This window comes from Takifugu flavidus, chromosome 12 (assembly GCF_003711565.1).
Source record: "Takifugu flavidus isolate HTHZ2018 chromosome 12, ASM371156v2, whole genome shotgun sequence".
NCBI classification, from domain to species: domain Eukaryota; kingdom Metazoa; phylum Chordata; class Actinopteri; order Tetraodontiformes; family Tetraodontidae; genus Takifugu; species Takifugu flavidus.
In genome coordinates this window covers 11,876,902-11,902,109 of record NC_079531.1, presented here as the reverse complement: position 1 = coordinate 11,902,109, position 25,208 = coordinate 11,876,902, and the positions used below count along the sequence as shown (strand labels likewise).

General features: G+C 42.8%; 1 protein-coding gene and 1 long non-coding RNA gene across 17 annotated transcripts in view; one reads left to right on the top strand and one right to left on the bottom strand.

Annotated features, from left to right (window-relative positions):
• Positions 1-2,495: 2,495 nt before the first annotated feature.
• The window catches only part of kirrel3b (kirre like nephrin family adhesion molecule 3b), a 119,580-nt gene continuing 96,867 nt past the window's right edge, over positions 2,496-25,208 (bottom strand). For 2 of the 16 annotated variants that reach the window (XM_057049591.1, XM_057049593.1), the window contains exons 8-17: positions 22,859-23,007; positions 22,645-22,772; positions 22,140-22,266; positions 13,329-13,429; positions 11,379-11,589; positions 10,308-10,415; positions 9,797-9,880; positions 9,414-9,529; positions 8,609-8,695; positions 2,496-7,047 (exon numbers count right to left, since the gene is read on the bottom strand). In XM_057049591.1, the coding sequence (XP_056905571.1) occupies positions 6,586-7,047; positions 8,609-8,695; positions 9,414-9,529; positions 9,797-9,880; positions 10,308-10,415; positions 11,379-11,589; positions 13,329-13,429; positions 22,140-22,266; positions 22,645-22,772; positions 22,859-23,007 (1,573 nt within the window). In that variant the 3' untranslated portion in view covers positions 2,496-6,585. The remainder of the gene's footprint in view (positions 7,048-8,608; positions 8,696-9,413; positions 9,530-9,796; positions 9,881-10,307; positions 10,416-11,378; positions 11,590-13,328; positions 13,430-22,139; positions 22,267-22,644; positions 22,773-22,858; positions 23,008-25,208) is intronic. The other 14 variants (XM_057049592.1, XM_057049608.1, XM_057049594.1 and 11 more) reach the window with 10 other exon arrangements.
• On the top strand, positions 20,160-21,830 carry LOC130534925 (uncharacterized). The gene is made up of 2 exons (XR_008952999.1): positions 20,160-20,493; positions 20,911-21,830. It is a non-coding gene; the product is annotated as an uncharacterized LOC130534925 (long non-coding RNA).

Sequence of the window (25,208 nt, the reverse complement as noted above, 5' to 3'; positions counted from 1 at the left end):
GGGATGTTCTGTTGATTTTCAGTGTCCTCAGGTGGCCCCAAGATTTGTTTTATCCTCCCACAGTCCCCCCCCCAAGTCACCCCCCCCCCCACCACCCAGAACCAGCATGCAATTCCTTTAGAACTCCATGGAAATAAACAAAAGGGCAAATATTTCAGGACAAATAGGGTCAAAAGTGTATTCTTTAGTATCCAAACAAACAAGGACCATGGACCATCACCACCTGGCGACATTATATTTCTGTTGCTTTGTTTCTTTACACCCTATTATAAGCATTAACATAATCATTTAATTACACAATAAGAGTCCTCTTAAAACATAGGCTTCTGTTTTATTTTATCAGTGTCTGAATAATCTGTTTGGCATCAAAGGAGAAGATTTATTGAATCTTGGTTCCGACCTAAATACTCCTCCCGCAGACATGGACCCATTTTAAAGGAAAATAAGCATAAGCAGAAGAGGTTAGGTTGATCCCCCCTGGCTGCAGTGGCTCAGGATCGACCTCCAACGGCCCCTGAAACGTCCCACATATGATTTATAGATCATTCATTTATGATTTATCACTGAGGCGCATCATTATAACAAAGATATTATCATTCTTGTGGAGTTTAGCGATCTTCGGGGCTTACGTAGAAACAGATGATTTCAATACAAATAACTGGAACTGAAGCGTTTCTTTGTCAAATGTGTTAATAAAATGTTTAAATTTAACTAACGTCTGTTCGGATTCCTCTTTCACCTCATTGATGAGGTATATACTGTATGTTATCCTCCTTGTGCCGAGGCCTGCTTGTTGTCTGTAAAATCAATCAATCAATCAATCAATTAAGCAATCGAGCATTTAACCAATCAATCAATCAATCAATCAATCAATTAACCAATCGAGCATTTAACCAATCAATCAATCAATCAATCAATCTTTATTTATATAGCATCTGTTACAATCAAAATTGTTTCTAGGAGCTTCACAGAATCCCAGGGTCTGAGCCCCCACAAGCAACAGTGGCAAGGAAAAACTCCCCTTTAACAGGAAGAAACCTTGAGCAGGTCCAGGCTGATGTGGGGGGACCCTCCTGCTGATGGCTGCTGGGTAGAGAGAGAGGAGAAGGGGGGAGGACAGGTAGAGGAGAGAATAGGTAGAACATAGAGATACATTATATTAATTACAATAAGCGTCGGGTTGGGTGGGTGAGCGGGGTCGAAAGTCAGTAGGTGGGCATACAGCTATGAAGGTGGCGATACCTGATGAATACAGAGTGGGGGGAAGCAGAAAAACGACACAAGAAATAACAACGCTGGTCTACTTGGTGAGGAGGAGAGGACAGGACAGGAGAGGAGAGGAGAGGAGAGGAGAGGAGAGGAGAGGAGAGGAGAGGAGAGGGGAGGGGAGGGGAGGGGAGGGGAGAGGGGAGGGGAGGGGAGGGGAGGGGAGGGGAGGGGAGGGGAGAGGGGAGGGGAGGGGAGGAGAGGAATAAAGTAAGGGAATAAAGCAGAGATTTAATGTTAGCTCTGAACTGGCTACTTGAGGCCTTTCCCCTGCTGGACACCCCTGCAGGCAGGCAGGCAGGCAGACAGACAGACAGACAGAGAGACAGACAGACAGACAGACAGAGCTTCTACTGTGTTATAACTGAGGCAGTAGTGAATGATTAGATTAGAGCCTTCCAATAACCTGGTCCAGGGAGAGGTTTTAAAGCGGCACCCTAAGCGAATGGTTGGCGTATGCTTGTGCAGTAATGAGTTGGGACTCACTGCGATTAGTCAAATCTATGACAAATGGCACTATTTGTGTCGGCTTTACAAAACATTTTTGAATTCAACTTGGGAAATCCTTCCAGGAAAATACATCCATGGCAGATGGATCCTCAATATTAGGACCACTCTGCTAATGGGACTTGCTTCACAGGTAATCCTGTGCAGGCAGAACAAAAGCCTTTTTTCCTGCCGTGTTTGCTTTCTTCCCCCCCTTTTTGGGAAGAATTGTTTGTGATGTGGGATTTTCAGAATGTTTCATATCCACGCAGCCTGGGGATTAAACCAGCTGGAGTGTGATTTCATGTGCATTGTATTGATTACATACAGGGGGAAATCGAATGGCTTTCAACTTGGAGCCAGCTCCTGAGACAACTTCAGGTGTTTATACGAGTTCATTTCATTTGGAGTAAGACTTCAAAAGAAACCCATTAATGGATTAAAGGGCTGCTTGTTAATGTAATGATGTGGATCTGCTGACTGTTCAGGAAAGTGTGTGTGTGCGTGTGGGGTGGGGATCGATAAATAAAAAGCATGCATGACCTTATGTATTTATTTTTATATTTATTTCTATATTTATCCTTAACCAATTTTCTGCTTTTCTACTGACCCTTTCCAGCACTAATTAGTTCTAACCATCTTTCTTCAGCGCATCACTAGCTTTTCTTTAAATAAACTGATAAATCACATTTGTGTGAAGACGAGACGGATCCGCTCACTCAGCTCTCACCACGGCAACAATGTGAACACAAACTCAAACGTTGGTTTTATTCTCCAAATGTACAGAGTAAAATCATCATAGAATCACAGACCAGTACAGTTAAAATACAACACCGTCTTAGATACAGAGGTCCACTGCTTGAAAATGGCCTTTCACCCAATAAAATGTACATGTTCTTTTTTTTCAGTAGAGTTATGCTTGAAGCATCACTATTTGTACAAACTCAACATCGGCTGTCAGATCTGGATCAGCAAGTATTTGCAGAATACTTTGCATTACTTGGATTATAAACTAGTGCAGACAATCACAGAGAAAAGTGCTAATTTGCCTTTCAAATTTGTTTTTCTGTAAATTTTCCATTTGAACTGTCTTTCTGTTGTAAAGATAGTCCTGCTGTGCCCTTCAGGCTGGTGCAGACTCAAAGAAATATTAATGCAAATACAGTTTAGTCCAGGCTTTTTTTCCATCCAGCTGTTTGTTATTGAAGGACTAATAAAGTAATGCCAGAAGAGAGAATGAGAAAGAAAGTAGGAACGTGTGACAGAAAGCATCAACACAGTGAAAACTGCAGTTTTATTTATATTTTTAAATGTCTTGAGTTGAACTCTCTCTGATGTGGAATCAGGGCCTATCATACAGGGATGGAGCCCCACTGATAATCTATATTTTGTTGGCAAAAGTCTAATCTGCACTTCATTTTCTATTTATTTAGAGCAAATTTAATGGGTTTTGCCTAAAAATCCATTAGATCTGGAGGGCAGAAGAGTCATCACTTGCAGTTGATTCATTTCACACTGCTCCTAAACTGTCTGCATGGAATAACTGGCTGCCCACTGGTCTCCACCGTGGACGGATGGCTTTGTTTTACTGTGGAAGGGGCAAAAACCCCTTGTAATTGGTCTGGGTCTCTGTGTTTATTCATCTGTTTTGCCTTGGCAAGTGTGCACGACTCACAAGCAGGGAAACCGGCTGAGCCAGCACTCGCCGGAATTGCGTCCACAAGTGAGCAGGGATTGACTGTTTCCCTACATGGGCTTTGACTCCCAGAGGCCGAGATTGCACACAAATCCATGTGCCCACTGTCGGTGCTGTCACGGTGCCGCTGGTGCTGGGACAGAAGGCAGGCCTATCAAATATTTATCTGTTTGTTGTGCAGAGCGCTGATTAACCCGGCTGGTAAAATGTTGGGATTAAAGTGGAAGCTGTGGCAGAAAGAAAAGAGCGGACCTTTAGAAAAAGAAGCTCCACCCATTTTGCATTTTCAACTGAAAACATGTGGCGTGTTTGCCCTGTGAGAGGCTGCACATATATTAATTTGCATTTGCCCGTATGGAAAGTGCATCACACCACATTGGGCTGACGCTCATATTAAGGTACTGATTCCACCTCCGGCCATAAATGTTGGGTGAAGATGAATACGAGCCTTTCAGAGGGGCTGACTGTATCATAACCCACTGTACCCAGTAACCCTACAGAGTTCCGCCTGCGAGAGTTAGAAGGTTGCAAATGATACTTTTCAGAAAGAAAGCAGAGAAAGTGATTGTCGTCTTGTTGCCTTCGCTGTGTGGGTTCTGAGCTTTAGCATGATAAAATCTAAGGACTGAGAAAGAAAGAAAAAGCAGAAAATAAATGTACACACAGAGGGACAGACTTCTGAAGAGCTTGATTGGTGCCAAAATCGATTATTAGCATCCAAACAGCACTTTTTGTCCTAAGCTGTACAATTGGTGCAAATCCATTTGTAAAATTAAAGTCCAAATCCTCACTAAAGTGATAATCTTATGTTGAGTGCCCACGAAAGCCACCGTCATCATGATGATGAGAGCGAGGAAGAAGGTGAGAACACTTAAAGATTCATTTGAACTATTTCACTCATCAAATGTCAGTGACATGTGTTTTTTTTTTTGTTTGTTTTTGAATTATAATTTGTGCTCAATGAATCAATTCATGTGACTGAAGTAGGTAAAATTTAATATTTTTTGTGCCCATGCAAAGCTTTTGTCGGGTGTAACAGCAGTTTGAGGCAGATAATCTGCTCATAAATGGAGAACCTGTGGATCAGTGTTGGAGAAGACGCATGTTCAGGAGTGAAACTCTTCTCTTCAACAAGAACCGTTTACTCCTCCTCTGGAGGAGTGCTTAGAGATGGAATAAAGAAACATAAGAGTTCAAACAATTATTTCACAGCCCCCACAAATGATGAATTACACCCCATTACACAAGATGGTACTTTAAAAGAAAGTGGAAAATAGAACAATTCTGAATGGAATTTCAGCTCCCTATTCTGGGTGAAACAGAATTCAGATTTTTTTTAAAAAGACGTAAAGGAAATTCTACATGGTTAATTATTTTCGGCGTATAATTATCCTCCAAACAGATATCATGTGGGAAGTGATTGTTACTGCAGTGATAATCTGCTGTTTACAGTTCATATAGGATGCTTTTGGTTTATTAACACACATTTTTAGAGACAGAAGCCAGTTAAATGTCTAATTATCAGGTGCCCCGTTACAATGCTATTGTGTTATTAAGTCTCAGTAACACAAAACCCTCTCTTCAGTAACTTAATCACTTCCTTGAACTCGTGGAATAAAGAGAACAAGGACCTCTGATTACAAACTAAAGAAATTGTCCCACGATGTGTGCTAGCATCTGTAGCAGAAAACAAAGATGAATTTTTGTCCTGTTACGTCTGCACGATGCTTCAAAAACCAGCAGCTCAGCAGATATTTCTCTGTGATTTGCCACAAAACATGCAAAATGCATGAGTGTAACTCTTTGATAACCAGGCTGACTGTAGACTTTTCACAGGAAGAATGAGAGTCTGCGTATCTGCAATCACAGGATTCCGTCTCTGCTCTCAACTCAAGCAAACACAGCGGCGGAGCTTCAATAACTGAACCAGTTTCATACGTGTTGCACCCAGAGTGGAGCGCAAAACAAAGCAGTTGCGTCAGCACAGGAGAACAAAATAAAGAGTAGAGAGTGAAAATAAACATTCCTAAATTTAATTTTAACATCCCCTGACCTGTGCAGAAACACACAGTTACTGAGGTCCAGAGTCAGCGACGATGTCGACAATATAATGGAGAAAGAACACAATAAGATCAGCTAAGAAAAGGTTTCCCAGTGTGGCTGATGAACCCGAGGGCGTCTCAGTAACATCCTGTGTTGCATTTGGGGAGCGTTTGTGCTGCAGGCTTTGGCTCTGCCGTTGGTGGAGTAACACCGCCGAGGATCCAGCTCATCAACAGTGAATGATCATCTGCCTTAGTCAAAGTTTGTATTCACAAAATTCACCATACACTCAAGGCAAAACAGATGTGGAGGTGAGGGGGCTCTCGTCTCTCATTTGGAGTTCTCCACGAGGAAAAAGAGTCAAGATTCAGGTGCTAGAAAAGGAATGACAGTCACATATGTACACCGATAATCTGTTTCACCTAACGCCATGGGAAAGTAATGCCTTGTAATGAGATCTCCATCTCTCCTTATCAGCCCAACTCTGTGGCCCAGGCACCGCCGCACTGAGGGGGAATATATTCCAGACATCCGTGGGCACACAAAGAAAGTTTCCTTCCACCTACACGGGAGACCAGTTTAAACAAGAAAGCTTCGCGTCCAGTGTTTGGAAAGAAAGTGCAGGAGGGATGATAAGTTGTGGCATTAAGAGCTATTAGCCAGCAGCACATTCATTTCTAGAGGAATGGCAGGACACAGAATACCAATAACCATCACTGTTTGGAAACAAAAATCATCAAGAGGCCCAAGACAAAGCCTTTGCCTGGTTGATTGTCCCACAGCCACCATGCCCCCTGCTGTCAGACTGCAAATTCCAGATATGAAATTCCAGAAATTCTCTGTGTCAGAGATCTGGGATTTAGTTTCCCAAAAAAAAGGGAAGGAAGTGAGGGGGTTGTTGGGAGAGAAAAATAAGGCTTCTCAATTTGATTTTTGGGAAATAAAGACATGAAATCACACAGGTTCCCTCAAGCCAACAAGTCCTCATGTCTCTAGGTGTTCAGAGCAAAGAGTAACGTCCATCAGAGCTGCTTCAGTCTCACAATCCTATAGCTGTTTGAACATCCTGTTCAATCCCTGTCCCCCACTGGCGGTCAGACGTGGGTCTGCATACGCTTCTGGAGCGGCCGCGTGAGGTCTGAGTTCTGTGAGGAGGACTGAGAGTAGTGGGAGGAGGATGAGGCTGAAGCCTTGCTGTCTTTGTCAAACTGCACGTAGCCTTCCGGTTTACTGTAGCTGCTCACGCTGCTGTCGCACTGCGTGTCGATAAACGAACTGGAGTCGCTCAGTGAGCCACGCTGGAACTCACGCTCACAGAGCTCGATGGAGCTGCTGCCCATGCCCAGCACAAAGCGCTGGCTGTAGTCATAAAGGCGGTTAGGCCCAGCCCCAAGGGTGGAGTAGATGTTGGTGAAGGACATGCCCGTGGGAACCCGCTGCTTGCCGAGGGTCCCCGTGCTGGTGGGGTTCCTGGCCTCCGTGGGCTGATTCCCAGCCATGGTGGGGGTATGGTGCTCCTTGAAGGTGTTGACGCTGTAGTAGCCATTTGTTGGGTCCTGTTGAAAGCACATGATATAATTAGTTTGCTATGATACAGCGGGTCAGATATTTTGACTCCATTTGCTTATTTTATAATGTGAAAAAAAGGGATAATTTCGTCGCCAGTGTTTTTCTGTGTAAAGAAAGCTGCCAACAGCAGTCTGCGGAGATCAGCCGCTCTCTGCAAGCCTCTCTTATCAAGAGCGACTCTCACCACTCAACAAGGGCTGTCCTTGCTTAGCATTTGCAGAAGACGTGGGTTTGGCATTCATTCGTTCCTTTATTTTAGACACAAAGGTGTTTTTTTATGCTGGAATAGTGGCAGATGATGTTTGACTTCATCACGGTGCAGATGAGGGCATTTACTGGGCCTGCATGTGTGCATGTCCACAGCAAGAGCGACTTAATCCCACTATGACTGGTGAAATGTGCTGAAATCCCTCCTTTATTGACATGTAAGTAAATGTCTGAAAGCTTGGAAAATAGCCGTAATTCTGGCTGCAACTACCAATTAAAGTTGAAGATAAACGATCAAAACAAGGCACCCCGATTATGAGGAGCAAAAGAAAAACAGTGGGTGTATTTAACCTAAAACCTTCAAGACATGTTCCTTGCTAATTGAACGATCCTAGTAGCATCAAGTCTGAGGAATATGTCACGGCCAGGTTCAGACACAGCAAATTGAATTGCTCCTCACAGCCGTCGTAGTCACATGTTTGACTGACAGGTGGCTTCTGAAGCCACGTTTGTGTCTGACAGGATGCCACCACAGAGCCCATCCAGTTAAAGGTTCGTACGTGTGGTGGGTTTTTTATGCCTTCGCATCCTCGACTGAGCAGATGCAAATGTCAAGAAGAAGATGGCCAAATCCTAGAAGAAGAATGCTCGTAATGAGAAGACGGGAACAACATGCGGGGCATCTCGTTATCCTCGTCATTATCACACAGCACAGGCAGCCGTTGTTTGTGCATTGGCTATTTTTTATGCTTCACACTGCCGGTGGCTGCTGTTATCAGTGATGAATAATGCCTAAAGAAAAGCAGAGGGACCTCCTGGAAGCATGTGGACACCTGACAGTGACATTAGCTATACTGGAAACTGAGAAAGGGGTTGGTGACTGCAGTGAGGTGAGGCTTCAGGGGCTGAACTTGACACCTGAGAGGATTCCATTAGCACTTGTAGACGCACAATATGTGTTAGAAACATGTGGCAGACAGGTGTGTGAGCCTGAGCCTCTGACGAATGCCCTCCATTTTATTCCTGTTTTATGTGTTTTAAAGCTCACCTCAAAGTTGGATTTAACTCCATCAGTAAAAGAAATAACAGCTTAAGGGCCAAGCAGCTTGCAACTACTTAAACCACCTTTGATGGGAGCCTAATTATTAAAAATCAGTTCTTTTGCCTCTGGACTTCAGGATACTTGAGAAATCATGTGATTCATGGCAAGGGATTAAAACTGATCAGCTATTTCTGGTGCTAGAGTTGAAGGTCACCATCTGCCCTGAAGGTTCTCTTTCTCGCTCTCTCTCTTTCTCTCTGTGTCTCTCTCTCATTCTGACTTTCCCTTTACTGTCATACCTTAATATGCTGATACTCTTTGTCTTCCTCTTGCAACACCTCCAGCTGCTTCAGAACAGACTCCTGCTGGAACTCTTCATGTTCAACCTGTGTGGGCACCAAACAAGGAATACTAAGAACCTGGGCAGCCATCTCCAAAACATGGCATCAAAAGACATCATTTCGACTTTTCCCTGAAGCCATTTTTAACACAAGATCACCTTAAATTGGGTTTAAGGGTTTTTTCCTCCAGGTGTTACCCGTTTGGAACAGACGATAAAGTATATCTGTCTCTTTCTAACCATCTATCCACCCCATGTTGGTGCGACATCGATCATTTTGAATCTTTTATCGGTCATTTTAAAAACAAACTGCTGATTTTCTAGCTAATTTCCATTTAATAACCGGAAGAAACCTGACTGCATTATTGAAAGGGGAATGAATCCACAACCACACGCTACAAATAGTTCAGCCCTGGAGCAAGCTGCACAAAACCGTAACACTGGGACACTTCCAAAGAGGAAACACTTCTTTGTGTGTCTTGAAGGCATGTGGATAGTCCACAGAAGTACACCCACTGTAGGATTACTCAGTATGCATCAGCATCTCCATAGTTACAGTGTATTGGGATCTGTTCCGCTCATTGGGACAGTGGCGACATGCTGGTAAAAATAGTTTCTGTGCCTTCAATACAGCACGCCCTTCTGTTCCCCCATTACAAGCATAATGCTGCAGATTAAATGAAAGGGTATTAAGTGTGAGAATCAGCCAAAAAAAACTGCGAGAACAGGAACAAAGGTGAAAAGAAGAATGTAGTGACACTCACACTCACCATCAGTTGTTTCATGGAAGTGTGCTCTTCGTTCTCGCGCGCAGCATTGTGGTCTTTGTGCACGATTTCCACGCGGATGTCATTTTTGGCCGACACGACTCCTTTCAAATCTGGCAGAAACAGATGGCACACATATATCTGAACAAGCTGGACAAACAGTATATGTGTTGCCTTGGCGGGGTGTGCAGCAACAAGATATCTGGTGATCAGTGAAGGTCCCCCAGTTTAAATTTCAAACACTGAATGATTAACCAGGTGTTTCCTGACAAAAGATAATCTTTTCCTACATAAGCATATGTAATCTCACACAGCCTTTCCATGGTTGGGAATTCTGTTTGGGACAATGCTTTGGATACTGTCATATAACAAAGTCTTACTTTCTGTCTTAATTTTGCTTGCAAGTTCTCTCTGGTGCGCACAGATGGAGACGGGCAGTGAGGGCATAACCAGGTGCGCTTCCTCTGTAGTGTACAGACAATAGACATGCTGAAGGGACCAGGAGCACAAATCAGGGCTTGGATAGAGACAGCGACGGACCGACTCTACCCGAGACACTTGGAACACGAATGGGTTGCGGTGAACATAATGTCTGATGGAATTAGCCTCAAAAGTGAATGTACTCAGAACGGGATTGCATGGAGGCAGCGCTTGTTGCAACCTGACATAAACAAGTCTGCCTTAACAAGTGAGACATCCTCTAATGTTCCCTGACAGTAATGCCACCTGCTTGTGTCACAGTAGAAAGAGTTGACAACCACAGTTATTTGAGAGCAGATTTATTCTCATTAGCTTTAAATGACAACAACATTGAAACAAATCAACCTTTTTTTCCCTCAATGTGCTGAAACAGGCATGACTACTTCAGGAAAAAACAAAAACTTAGCATACTTCTCTGGGAACGGGTGCAACAAAATGCCCCGATGGTTCCAATGAGGACGATGAGGGCAACAAAAGCTCCCACCGCGATGCCGATGATCACGGCCACTGGCAACGACTCTGCAGAGAACAATCAGAGAGAGGCGGACGGCGCCTTTTACACACTGCAAACATTACAAATGAGAGACACACTCACACAAACACGCACACACATCAGATTGTCTGCAACCAATTCCGTGTACAGGCAGATACTCAGTGTCAATATCCTCTCAGGCAAAAGGTCTTAAAAGAAAGAATAATACATCTTGAATAGCTGCTTCAAACCAAGCAGACAAAGAAAGTTCTCATTATCAGTGCGCAGATTTGTGTCGTTGTTTTATAGAATTCAATAACTCTCAATTTAGTCTCATTTATGCTGATGACAGAGTTCTCTGAGTGCTTTTATTTTGGACAGAGTGCATTTACAACTGCAGTGATGTTGCGCCTGTGCGAAGGTGGAAATCAGACACACATTTAAATAGTTCTCAGACATCTTCATTAGAGCAAACTTTAATAATCCTTGTTAGCCGCCCACATTGATGACCTTCTGGCTTTTGAGCAAATGCAAGCGCTCCCCCCCCCCATCCATTAAAACCCATTTAATGTCTTCTCTCATCAAAGTCATTTTTACATGAGCAGTTTATAATTTTCATTTGCGATTAGTGGGAAAACAGTAATCACAAATGGTAGAGAGGGAAAGGTCAGAAGATAACAAGTATGTGTGTTTGCAGCAAAAGAATTAGAGAATGGATTAAGTGTCAGTATCACAAGATCAAGAAAGCAGGTACTTGGTATTTTATATTCAGGCTACAGTCTAAGGGTCATTAGTTCAACGTACCAGGGGGCTGCTCTAACCTACAAAACAAAATTTCATTAACGTATCGCTGTTATTATCACAATTATGCTGCTGAACATTAATCATCCTGTTATAAATGGGCAGCAGTGGTGAAAGGCAGAAAAAGGCCATTTTAAAGAGGACGTGAATGTTTTTGCTCTCTCACGTTCACTGCCACACCAGAGAAGAGGAAGGTGAACTTGTCGAACCTTGGCTCCCACCTTGTTCCTTAAGGCGAATGATCTCTGTGTCAGAGCCAAAGCTGTTCCACGCCGTGCAGTTGTAAATGGTTTGGAAGTCAGCTGGGACAATGTTGCTCATGGTCAGGGTGGAGATGACTCCTTCCTCGGTGGTCACGGTCTCCACGGTGTAACGGCCAGATGTTCCTGACTCCAGCACCGTCTCCTTCCATGACCAAGCCTGAGGAAAGGCAAACGTTTCAGAAAAGGCTGTTTCTGACCCCGACCAGCAGTGTTCCCTTGTGAAAAGAAGGGACAGGTCATAATTGACCAAAAAAGCGTTATGTATTTATTCTGATTTTTTTTTTTTTTGTTTATTTTGTTGAGGGTACGTGGAAAGATAAGAATAGGATGTGTTTGGGTGCATTTATAGCAAGTGAAAGGATCTTAAATAGGCCTGAACAGGCAGTGTAAGGAGCTATCAATGAGAATACATGTTTTCATTAATCTTTCTATTAATCTATCCATCCATCCACACGTGTCTGTGGTGGTGGGGCAGCGGCAGCCTTTTCAAGCAGAGGAGCAGGAAAAGTAGCGCCTGGACAAAAAGTCATTAACAGGACTGCCAGGAGCCAGGATGAAAACATGTCAGGATGTTAATGAAAGCATGATGGAATGATGTGATGGTGGCATTTGTAGGGATGCGGCGCAAAAACGGGGGAAAATAATCGACTCGCTTTTGCAAGGTTTATTTATGGCATTCCTTGCCAATCTTAAAGCCTTTCATAGCGGCTGCTTTGTTCGAGGTATCATATGGCGGACTTGTTTTACCTTCCTTGTGTACATTTTATTGAAATTTTCTATTGTTGAGCATCGAATAAAACCACAGTTCATGTGTCAGGAAGACAGAGGCAAATTGGTAGAAACTGAATGTGTCAGTCAGTGACTTACAGGCACATTTTGCCTCGCTGAAGTGGCTTTAAAAAGTTTCCCCTGCAATTAATTAAGTTCTAGGATGCAGACTAAATATAAGGAAGCAGTTTTAATGTTGAAATCTTTTGTGCAAAGCTTAAGGTTTGAGAATGAAGGACGTTGTCTCAACAGCACAGATGTTTCCCATTTATCAGTTCCATGCAGGAAGTGACGAGAATGCAGCGTGACAAAAACCCAATACTAATAAAGGATAAATGTTCACCACAAACACCCCTTCTGTATGATTGTGATAGCAATTGTGCTGCTGTTTAATGCTGGGAATTAATATAATTACTGTAAAAAGAATATGACATAAACAACAAGCTGATAAATAAAGTATGTAATTAAACACACATAATCTTGTATATGTGCAACCACTCACACACATTCACATTTATACACAGACAGGAGCTCTGACAGAAATCTGACGCTCTATTAATCCTGATGGTGCGACGCAACAAGAGTGAGCTTTAGATGAGATGCTGGGTGTCCAAATCAGGCTTTGATGAGAAAATCAACCCTGCTAATTTAGAAAATGTTACTGTTGTAGGAATATTTATCTTCATGATGAGGTGAATGTTTAATTGGAATGTTTAATCGGCAATTGTGCTGCTAGGGAAATCCTTTCCGTATTTGTCTATTACGGACCTGTACCTGTATGTTCTCCTCAGATTATTTAAAATGCTTTCTGTAAATGATAGAACAGAATCTCTTGGGGTTTGCTTAGTGGGCATAAATTGCACATCAAGTGGACACTTGAGTGCGTCTGTGTATGTGTGTATGTACTTACAGTGTGCTTACACTGCACTGCAGTTCAGACAGGCTGTTACTAATGTGGAAACGCAACATTAGCAGATGATGTCTGTGTTTGTGCTCTGTCTTCTTCCTCTCTGTAAATTTGTGCTGACAAAGTTCTGTGGCATGTGTGACTGACACAGATCCATCTTGTCTTGGCTGTGAGGACATTTTCAACCTTCAGCCGTGACTAAATAGCTCATGTGTACTTACGATGCGGTCTGGAGGAGGCGTACTTCGTATGAAACACTTGATTTGGCCTTTTTCTCCATGTAAAGCTTGCTGCGTCTGTGTACTGGAGATAGTGGGTGGCCCTGAAAGGAAAAATGAATAATTTGAGTTATTTACTAAATTTCATGTGACATTTAGCCGACATTTGCAAGTAAATTTTAAACTAATTGCTCTCTGGTCTCAAGCAGGAACACCTGTATTGGGTAATTGGGGACTCTTGTTGGAGACTGAGCATCTCTCAACACAATCATCACATATGCACGACAGAAGGCCATAAATAAAGCCCCAGGACTCTTCCTGGAAGTGTTGAGTTATGGCTGGCTTAATTCCTTCCCCAGAGATAAATATTGATGAAGCGCGCAGGTTGTGTGGAGTGCTACAGTAGTGGAAGACAGATTAAGACGAAGTCTTCTAACTTTATTCAGGAATATACCGGTATGTGTTTCAAAACAACCGGCTTGCCTTCACTCAAGAATACATTTCCCCAAAGCAGACAAGATCATGAAACAAGACAGGTGAAGAGGGACCAAGTTATGATTCCTAGACCAAGAACTAATGCCATGAAAAAAAATGGTATTGTTTACAGCTATTTCTGAGTGGACTAAATTGTCATACATTATAATCCAAGAGAGAAGTCAAGAGAGTTTTAAAGAATAACTAAAAAGGTTTTTCTTTGTAAAGGCCTGAAGAATATGTGACATGTCTGCTGATTTTGTTATTGAAATTCTTATATTTTAATGTAGTTGGTAAAATGTTGGAAATGTGATTGTTGGCAGGAAAATTAGTGATGAAATTGTATGCATGTATCTATTTATGTAAATGTTGTAGATTGGATTTATATGAATGTTTGTAATATGGACCCCAGGAAGAGTAGTTGTTGCAGAAGTAACAGATAATGGGGATCCAATGAAAGAAATAAACAGGGGAAAATAAACATAACTGTTGCTTTATTGTGTAGTCATTCAGCAGGTTTCACACACAACAGGAGAGCAGATCAGAAGAATCAGACCAAAAACATTATAAACCTTTCCATTAGCCTGTCAAAGCTAAAAATAGAAATGTTGACTGGTTGAATGATAATGAGATCATAATAATTACTAATATTTGATAATCTTTCACACAGATTCACACTTACATTTACCATCCATCCATGGAGCCCATCCCAGCTGCCTCTAGGTGAAAGGCAAACGGTCGCAGGGCTAATTTCCTCTATAAAAGACAATCACTCACACCTTAGGTCTGTTTAGAGGAGCTAATTCACCTTTCCCTCCAAATGCATTGATTTGGGCTGAGGGTGCCCAGAGAGAACCCACATTACCACAGGGAGAACTCCAAAGAGAAAAGCTTCTGCCCCCCCACCCCCACCCCTGTGATTTTTACCCAGAACCTTAGCTGTGAAGTGACTGTGCTAAATGCTGCACCACCATACTGGTTAAATATCTCTCTAAATTGTTCATCAATAAAAAAAAGGGTGGGATCATAAATGTGATAAAGCTGGAGGATGTGAGAGCTAATCAAATGTGAGGTGAGATCACTGGTGCGAGACATCAGGGTGGCAAAACCCTCCCACAAGTGACATTTTCCCAATCACACATTTTGTCTGCGGGGTTGTGGAGCGGTACTACTTTCTGTAGAGACACCCCACCAGGAAGGGTCCTCATCTGGTAAAGCCCAGTGGAAAGGTGCTCCCTACACGAGCTGGGTGAAGCTGGAGCCTTTCTGACGGCCTGTCCTGTTAAACGTGTCTGATAACGGCAACCTAGCCTATGTGACCGGTCGGCCATCAGCCTGTTCTGGAGGCTCTTCACACCAGGTGACAGCACTAATGTGAAGATGTCACATGTGACCCAAATCTTTCTGTCATGTGCTTCCTCCTTCGTCCTCAGACGTTTTCTAGGAAGCACAAAGGCGAACAACGGCCAACTGAATAGCGTTCAGCTGTAAAATCAACAGCTACCAACGCACAGATCATTTGAAGATAGTGAAAATCCTAAATTTTCACTGATAATCTGATTTAATCCATTATAAAAAACAAAGACGCATCTGCTGTAGGCTGTGGCGTGGTGGAAGTTACAGAGTTTCAATGTGACAAGTCACCTGAAAATTCATCATTGTGACAACAAATAATGGGAAAAACAAGAAGCGGTAATTCAATAAATGTTAAAAAGAAGTAGTAGGTTGGCAGGACTTGGAGATATGTGATCAAGCAATATTCATTACTGCATATAGCCCCATTGTGAAGCCTGCTGTCCCTTTTCAGACCCACTTTCAGCAGCATCATAGTAGGAAAGGTTCGTGAAATTTGGAGAAGAGAGATACAGTTACAGCCCTGGAAATGTGCTTCCATTGTCACAAGCAGCTTGAAAAGCCCAACATTTAGCACTTCTCTGTACAGTTTTTCAGGCTGTGGCAAGTGAAGCTCCACGTGAGACTATTTATTCTCCACAAACTTCCCTCAGACCTGAGCTCTCTGCCATCTCTCTGATGATACATAATTGCGCTTTATTACCTGTCTCTTATTAAAATGAATTAGCATTTTAATGAGGCTTTGCCAGATGGTGTCTTGGTAGGAAAATGCTGAAATAACGCTACTGCTCCAAAACAAATGCAGCAGCAAATAGAGGAATTAAAAAGGGGTTTATGATCTCACCCATTTTTTCTTCTCTCTTGCCAACACAGAGCGGCTGCACGAGCCGTGTGTGGGATAGCTTGTGCAAGGACATGCCTCTATAAATGTTAGCAGCTGTAAGTGGGTTGTACAGCTACAACTGTCAAAAGGAGATCAATTACATACTGCAAAAGGGCAGGAATAATGACTGGGAAAGATCTATTCTATGGATTAGCGCTGCAAATGAGGATTATAATTAGATACGTTTATCTCACTGGCACAGGCAGGGTCTATGTACTTGCTACTCAGATCAGAACTTGTGATCTTAGGCTGGTGAGGGGTTGGTAGCAGCATCAACAGCAGGGGGGCATTCATCATGTTGGGTGGAACATTTCATTCATTCAGGCAAGGGTGATTTTGCATTACCAGTCTTGATCTGGGGTCTGCTCTTGCCAAAACCTTCCTTTGATTTCTTTGACCTTTTTTTTAATAATAATAAACCTGTGCACAATTCAGCCACAACACAGCTGGCAATAAAACATAAACTTGGTCATTGGAGAGCAGGTCCATGAAGGCAACATGAAGAAAACCTTGTCAGGCTTTCATTTGACTCAACATAATAAAAGTAGATTGAGCAGGATGTCGACATATTACAACATTCAACAATCTGTGTGTGTGTAATTCTCTTAGTGCCATTTCAGCTGGAATATTTTAGAGAAATAGAAGCAAGCAGAAAGGCAGGAAAGCACAATAATTCACTGTCATCACTGGCATAATTGGCCAGCTGAGGCTGGTATCATGTTCGATTGTCCTGAGTGTGCTAACAAAAGAATCCTCCACAGCTCAACACATCTTTACAGATGACACCTGGATGTTTCCTACCGTTCCAGATAGCTCAGAGCCAGATAATAAAAGCTGCAAATATTCACATTTTTGCTTAACGCAACTTCCAAATTACAGAAAATTGCTGTGTTTATCCCGAAAGAGCCCCCTTTTTTCCCAGTGTTGTTAAACAACAAATAAGCAAAAACAGTTTTTTTAAAAATATGCATAACACATGAAGTACCGCGGAACTATTGTCGATGACAATAAAAGCCCAATTCTGATCACTGAGATCATCTTTATTGGCCCCTAAACTGGAACAGCATGTCAACAGTGCCAATCCAATTTGTATCAATCAATCACCATGTTTTCTCACACCTTTGATGCAATTCACTCTTCTTTAAGACAACTGATCCAAAATAACACAGTTATAGCTTCTTGAAAATGCAACTGAGAGCAGACAGCTACTTAGTTCTATTCCCAACCTGAGAATCTCAGCCGATGGGCTACTGAACTTCTGAATTCCTGAGAAAGCCCAGAGGAGACCCTGCACATTTTGTTCTTCTTGAGAGTGGCTCTTTATTCAATCAGGCAGTGGTATTAAAAGGGCCAAATCCAAGATTTTAAACCATTTTTCAAATGTATTTAGCTTTAAATAGAGTGATGATCATTGTTAGCTGCAATTTTGTCACCCACTGTCCCTGAAGAGAACCGATGAAAGCGTAAGCAAAGAAATAAATCAGGGGCTCATTCTTGGTGCTAAAACAAATATGAGCAAATGAACAAAAACCAATATCAGTAAGTTATGCGATTTTAAAATACCGCCATACAAGACTGATGATATGGTTTTTGAATATCTGATAAAGAGTCAAAATCCAATTCTACAACACGTGGGACTGCCTCCAAACCTCACTGGATAAAGCTGAGAGGATTTCTCACCTTGATTCTGTACAATGAAAGCTGCTGCTGAAGCCACCCAATCATCTGACAACAAGCCAAGCTTTCACTATTGCAATGTGAACATTTGAATTTATATATTCAATCGCAGGAAAATGTATCAACTGTAACTACGATCCAAAAGTTACTCCTGACTTTTAGTCATTAAAAAGGTTCAGAGACGTAGTTCAGAGACATTGAAACCCTGCCTTTGCTCACTTTAGTGTTGATGACCATCTGCTTGGAAAACCTTTCTCTTAGCTGACTTTTAATTGAAAAGTATCAAAAAACAGCAATTAGAGTCTTTTAGGATGTTGAGACAGCTCATGTGAAGACGTCAGGTCAAAGCTTTGCGGAAAGTCCAGCTGAGCTTATCTCAACATACTTGAAATTCTCTGTTCAGATGGTAAAGGGCTGCATGTGAAATGTAGTTTTCAGCTTCATTAATTTGCGCCTTCCTTTCTTAAAGCAGGCTGCAATGCTAATTACCTGGGCGCATAAAGACAGTCTCAGCTAGAGAAATGGCACAAAACGAGAAAAAAGAAAGCTCTATAAACCAGAGCTCTGTGGGATATTGTGCGATCTGTTGGCCTCCCTCTCCCTTCCTGTGGTAATGGGCTTTCTCTCACTAGGTTGCCCGCGCCGTGTGCATGTGTCATTATGCATATCGCGTTGCCCACACACATGCGCTAACACATAGTTGCAGCTGCATTAATTAATATGTATTTCACAAATATATGGTCCTTAAGTACACAAGCTAAATCCCTCCACGCACATCAGAGAAGTTCTCTAAATTCCAAAATCAGAATGAGTCTGAGAACAGCTATGAATAAATATTTCAGGATCGACAAATAATCCTAAACAGGACGCGTTTTTATCCATGTGGACAATTTTTTGGTCACGCATGAAATCCTGCAGAGCTTTCCTCCACTCTCAAGATGTTTTAACTAAAAACCATGCATTCATTAACCATTAAATCACAAACTGCATCCCCTGCTAGCTGTTTGATTATAATCAAATTACATTTTTCCCTGGGGAGGGCAGGAATCCTCATGTCGATGTAGTACAACGCAGTGGGAGCCAGTGACACCGTAGTGGGGAGAGACAGACACAGGGAATGACAAACGCTAAACACATGTAATTTAAATGATGGCTCAAGGGGAAGGGAAGGGGTGGGGAAGGGGGCTGAACTGCAGGGAAAACAAACAGCAAAGAAGCATTCGATGTGCGGCAGACGCTACCATATCTAAATATGCACAGCGCCGTCTCCCATTCCTCCAATTGTCCGCGTCCCAATGAAGGTTCGCTCATCCGTCATTTTGCTTATTCAGTGTCAACGCCACGCAACTCGTGCCACGATGGTAGGGTTGCATAGATAAGTTAGAGAGGATGATATAGGACCGTGCATGAACCAAGAGCCCCCTCCTTCCTCCAGGCGTACATACACTTAAACCACAGTGTTGGCACTTTCACAACTTTGACAATCAGATTTGCCTCGAGGATCTGGATGAAAAAGGACTTCTCGTGTGGTTTGAGAGAGAGAGAAAAAAAAGATGAATTTCAATTATTCAGAAGAACAAAAAGTAAAATAGCCTTTGAATGTCAAATATCAGCCCATGCGGGAGGATGCAAAAAGGATGGAAAGCGAATATAAAAGTTGAAATAAGGCAGCCTAACCTCGCATGAAGGAATGCTGTGGAGCCTAAATAAACATGCCATTCCGGCTCTGTTGGAGTTGCTTTTGCATTCTAATCTTTATTAAATCAATCCATCTTCTCTTTGTCATAGAGCAGTATCGTCTGCAATAAGGCAGTCGCGGTACGATGGTGGTACAATGGCTGTTATGGATTCTGTTTAAGATGTTAGGAATGTGGAAAAGATGCCAGCTTGAACGGCAACCAACAGAATGAGAAACAAAAGAACTGCTCCCACCCCTTTTCTTCACACAGGCTTTGATTCCATCTGAGTTCCTGGCTGGGGGAGACGGGATGTGCCTCGCAGTGAGCAATGAGGTTCCGATCTTGTGCTGGAGGGAATACTGGAATCCCACCCTCTCTGATATGCAAAGCTACAATATCAGCCCTTGAAAAGGAAATCTTTACAAACATTGTTCTCGACTTGATATCGCTTCATCCCCAAATCACCAAACTCTCCTGTAGTTGTAGGAATTAGCAGCAATACATAGCCAGAATTAACTTAACATTGTGTCTCCGTCTTCTTAACCCCCCCACATCCACCCCCCCACCCCCCCCTTTTTACCCCCCTTAAACTTTCTGTTATAGTGGTAGCTATGGTTCAGATGGAACTGGGGTAAATAACTTGCCAGTTCGACATCTCCGCCACAGTAAAGCATGCTCCCTGAATATCAAGTACTGATAATGAAGTCATTTGTTTGAGAGTTGCCAGGTCTCCCAGCAAGGCTGGTATTCATTAGTCAGTCAGTGGTAGCAAAAGGAAGCTTCTGCTTGACTCACATGGAATATAATTATCAGTGAAGTACATTTCACCTGTTTATATAAAAAAAAAAAAAAAGAAAGCACCTCATTTTTGTGATGTGTTCTGTAGCTGCTTGGTAAAACGCCTCTAAAATCTGCTTCAGAGGCTATGCAGAGTTTTGAACATTGCTGCTTTTATCCATCGTAAATATGTTTAACTTGCTGCCTTGATGGATGCCAGTGTGGACAACGGGACTGGCCACCGGCCATCTGGACCAGCAAAGTAGGTGGATTTCTGCGCTCAGCCGTAAAGATCGGGAGCCCAGCGTGGAAGCAAGTAAAACATGTGCGTAGCCAACAATTCATTAACAACTCATTAACCTAAATATCGTCTGTTGTGTCCTGTTCCCGTCTAGATGCCCTCAATTTATGTAATATGAGTATTTGACTACAATGGTTCCGATTAAGATGCCACGGTGTAAGTCACGCTAGCTAGTCGACTTTAACAGTGTGACATGATCTCACAGCACCAACACATTTCTTTTCTCCTCATGCAGCACCTTAAATCAAGTTGATCTAGAAATCATGTTTATCTTGCATAAATTCCCCCGTGTGGGACAAATGAAGGAATCTGAATCTGAATAAACTACTCATTTCCAGTTCTCATTTTGAATACATTTGCCACATCCCGCGCATACAGGCACTGTTGCACATTATCTGAAAGAAAACCTCAATCCCTTATTTTTTATTCTATATTTTTCAGACACCACTTTACGTGCCGTCGATTTTTCCGCACGGAGCTTCTCCCCTCATACGTAGACGTGAGCAGGAGGACTCCGTATATCTCCGTGCAACAGAAAGCAAGAAGCGACGAGGGATACAGAGCTGTCTGCTGGAAGAAGACACATGTGCAGCACGTCCTGTAAGGCCACATGCACAAATGCAGTGAGCCAGCAATTAGGAGTCAAATTTTCTAAGTACACGTAATGTAATCTGATCTGAGGCTGTAGATTTTACACTGCAGCAACTTGTTTTGAGAAATTCTCTTTGACCTGAATGACTGACAATGCTCAGCAGCACTGTTGCATGCAATCTGACTTGTGAGTGACAGCGTCACTGCGTCTGACAGCGCACCAACTGCATACTCACTGTATACATGTAGTCATTTCTGTTCTTTTTCTTCAAAATGTTAAACAGCTATATACTGTAAATGTTGCCTTTCCTTAATCATTTAACTGACATGTTCTGTGAAGACAAAACAAATAGCACAATGCTTGAGCAACCACATCGTCTGGCTAGTGTTTAAACTCTGTTCAGTCAATTTCCATGCAGGCAAGAAATACAGATCATGCAGTCCAGTTTCCAGTACCCATGGTTTCTCCAGTCAGATGGCTGACCCCACCAGAAAGGACAACATCACCATTTTCATGGGTAATTTGCAAGTTATTTGCAGCAGAATCACAGTTGAAATGACGTAGGCGCGTAGGCTCTATGGTTGGAAGCCCTTCAGACGGTTGGTTATGTAAACCAAAGAAAAGGCAGAATAATGAGGCCAGCTTTATAGTCCAGACATCAATATTTGTATTTGCATTTGTATACATACATACTTGACAAAAACTCCCCTCCAGACATGCATCAGTCCCTGAACATGTCTGCAGTGATTTATAAAGTCATGCCAAGTTCTGGCAGCTTGTCTTGTGCAATTCATCAGAAAGCACCAATTTATTGAAGTTGATGGTGTGCTGACTGTGCTTCAACTTCCATGTAACATCAGGAGGGTCTGTCTCTATCTCTCTGACAGATGGCTTAGTGGGTAAAAGGGAGATGATACACATTTGCACGGGCTGAAATCTTGTGTGGAAATCACAAAAAACTACAGGACTGGTCAGCTGTTTTGACTTGCGATAATGAGTGAAAAGTCCATGCAAAAATCCCACTTGTATTTAAAACTGGGTGAATTCCTCCAAGGATCTGGTAAAAAATGCCGCTTACCATTGACAGTGAGAGAAACTTCCTTTTCACCCGCTCCCACACGTGGCACCACAGCACGGCAGACGTACTTCCCGGCGTCCTCCTGTCTCACGGACTTCAGAGTCAGGAGGTTCTCATTGCTCAGAACCTGTAAAAAAGTCAAAGATCATTTCATGGGGTGATAGCGATTCCAACCTGTGATAGCAACAAGACGCTCCAGCGGCGCTGAGCAGCTCATAAACCTTTTTATACCTTAAAGGGCACTTCTCCTCAATTATTAAAATCCAATTTAAGTTCAGGGACAAGCAGAGGAAAGTGCTTGAATTTGGCCTTTGGAACTGACAAAGAAAAGCTGAAACGGAGGTGAATTCAGGAGCGGCTGAGTTGGACTGTCATGTCTCCCATTCATGAGCTTCCCTTTTTTGTATTTTTTTTTGCTTTGACAAAGTCACAAAAAGAAAACTATTTCAAAGGTGATGCAACAATGTGTGAAGCGTTTCTTAGTAATGCAGATCAATATTCTCACCACTCCAGATCCTCTCTTCATCCACACTATGGTGAGGGAGGGATTTCCTGTCCAGGCACAGTTGAAGACAGCGTCAGACCCGAGGTCCACCTGCAGGGACTGAGGTTCGGCAGCCATGCGTGGGCCAACTGTCCAAGACAAACATCACTGACTCTCCATGATGATCAACCTGTCACATTTCTGAGAAGGCATGGAGATTTGATGCTTCACTCACAGTAGACGTCAACATTGCGGCTGACATTGGTACTGCCGAGAGGGTTGGTGACCTCACAGGAGACGGGTTCCGAAAAGAATGAGTGGTCCACAATGACCTCATATGTGTCTCCAGAGACCTCCTTGATTATACTTCCCCCTTTTGCCCACCTAGTGACAAGAATACAGAGAAGAGAGAGATTTGGTTCTGGGATGAAAAAGCTAAAGAGGAAGATAACGAGTTCACACGTTCTTGTGTCAACAGAATTCTTTTGTGTGAATAAATCATCATGCAGGGCCTTTTTTGTGCTTTGGTTTGAGCATGTTTTTGTGGCAGCTCTCCGTGCTGTGACAGGTTCCCCGGTGACTCGCCGCAGACAGCACGTTCCTCGTTATGCCAGGAAGAAGAGGAAGCACAGAGTGCCAGCTAAGAAGAACAAAGCTAAAAATGATAAATGGGTTGCTCCTCCACCTATGAAGATGTTGGCTGACACGCGCTGTATTCCATATGACAGCCAAAGTTAATAAATTGACAGAGGTTTACATAAAGAACATCTGTTTGTGTTTGTAAATGGCAGCTCTGGTGACAGCCACACAGACCCTCCCCGAATGGTGAGGTGAGACTTTTAGAATTCCACAACTGGCTGAGTGAGGTAAAAGCATCTGTGGATGTGTTCAGCTCTCTTGGAGGAACCTGAGCGGCATTGTGGGAATAAACAGCAGACAACAGACGCGGTGTCTCTCTCTATTTCACTTCCTGGCAGTATGGAGAGGAGTTTTGTGGGACAGGGAACCCATTTGTTTTCCATGACTAAACTGGTGCCATGCTTGACTGAAAAGCTATAATTTAAATGAGAACAGATTACCTCATTCAATCATTAAGTGAAGTGAAGCAGAATTCTAATTGGGCTTCATGGGACTGGTTTTTTTTCTGAACCTATTCTCCAGCAGTATATCTTCTTTGATTATTTATTTATTTTCCTTGTATCACATCTCAGCGCTCCGCTACACCTGTCGTGCCAAAAACATTACAAAAAATAGGCCACGGTTCTTTTCTTCGTTATTAATCCATTTTTGGTTGTACTTGTCAGGGAATACTCCCGTGGTAGCCTTGGGACAGGTGCACAGTTTAGATCTGCAAAGATCCATTGATTTAGGAAAATAAGCTCATATCCTTAGCACATTAACCATCAGCTTTGGAAAGCATGACATTAATCACAAGACCCATGGGTGGTGATAGAAGTGCATCTCTCACACCCTCCCCTTGCCTCTGCTTGCGATCAAAGACCGGCATCGCAATAACCCTGGCAGAAAAGTTGGTGATAATTGCAAACATAATTGGTTTTGTTCATTTCTCAAAACTTGTATAGAGAAAAAAGGGAGATAGATACACACAAACACCAGGATAGTAAAGCTGCTGGTTGTGCTAAAGGCTGGGTGAAGGTAAACACAAATGTTTTGCTATCTGGCTTGTCCAGAGCAGAGGACGTGTCTGTCAGGATTGTGAGCCCTCACGAGCATTGGAGAGAGCACAGACAGAATGCTGTCATCCTCAGGGAGCATTGGCGCTCTGCTGGGGTACTGGGCCTTGTCCAAGACTCATGTCTAAACATAGCATGGCCCAGGGTAACACAAACACCTGCACTCCCTTTGGGAGGATATAAGGGTCAATGCAAGCTTACTCAATACCTGACTCACTTCACACCGCTGAGATACACGTGGTTTTGATGCAGACAAACGTGTGAATCACGTCAACATGAGGTAATGCACGTGCGTGTGCATAAGCATCTGTGTGTGTCGTGAATGGTCTGTAGGGCAGCACTGTTGAAAACATAAAGGTAATGGAAACAGAACATGAGGGACACGGGGAGAGTTTTATATTGCAAAATGTGATTAGAGCAATAATAGTGTTAAATCAGGCAGGTATCTGTGCCATCAACATTCAGGCCATCTTAAATCAGGTCCTACAGTTGGCGTCTTATCCGCCTGGTGATGCATGGCACGGTGCAGCTACCGTAATTTCCGGACTATAAGCCGCTACTTTTTTCCTACACTTTAAACACTGCGGCTTATTCTACGGTGCGGCTTATTTATGGTTTTTTTCGTGGCGCACTATCACAACTATTGTAAATCAGTCATTTTTACTAACCCTCATCAACAAGGAAAACACTAGAAGAAAAGGTAATGATGCGACTTTTAAGTTAAAAGCGATTACTCTGGCGGTTGAAGACGGAACTCGAGCTGCCGCGCGTAATCTTGGCATACATGACGGTAATCAATGGCGAGAAGGTGGAGACGCCAGCATGAAGAACTGATCCAAAGCAAAAAGACAACAAAAGCTTTTAGACATAAACATCGCAGGTGGCCCGAGC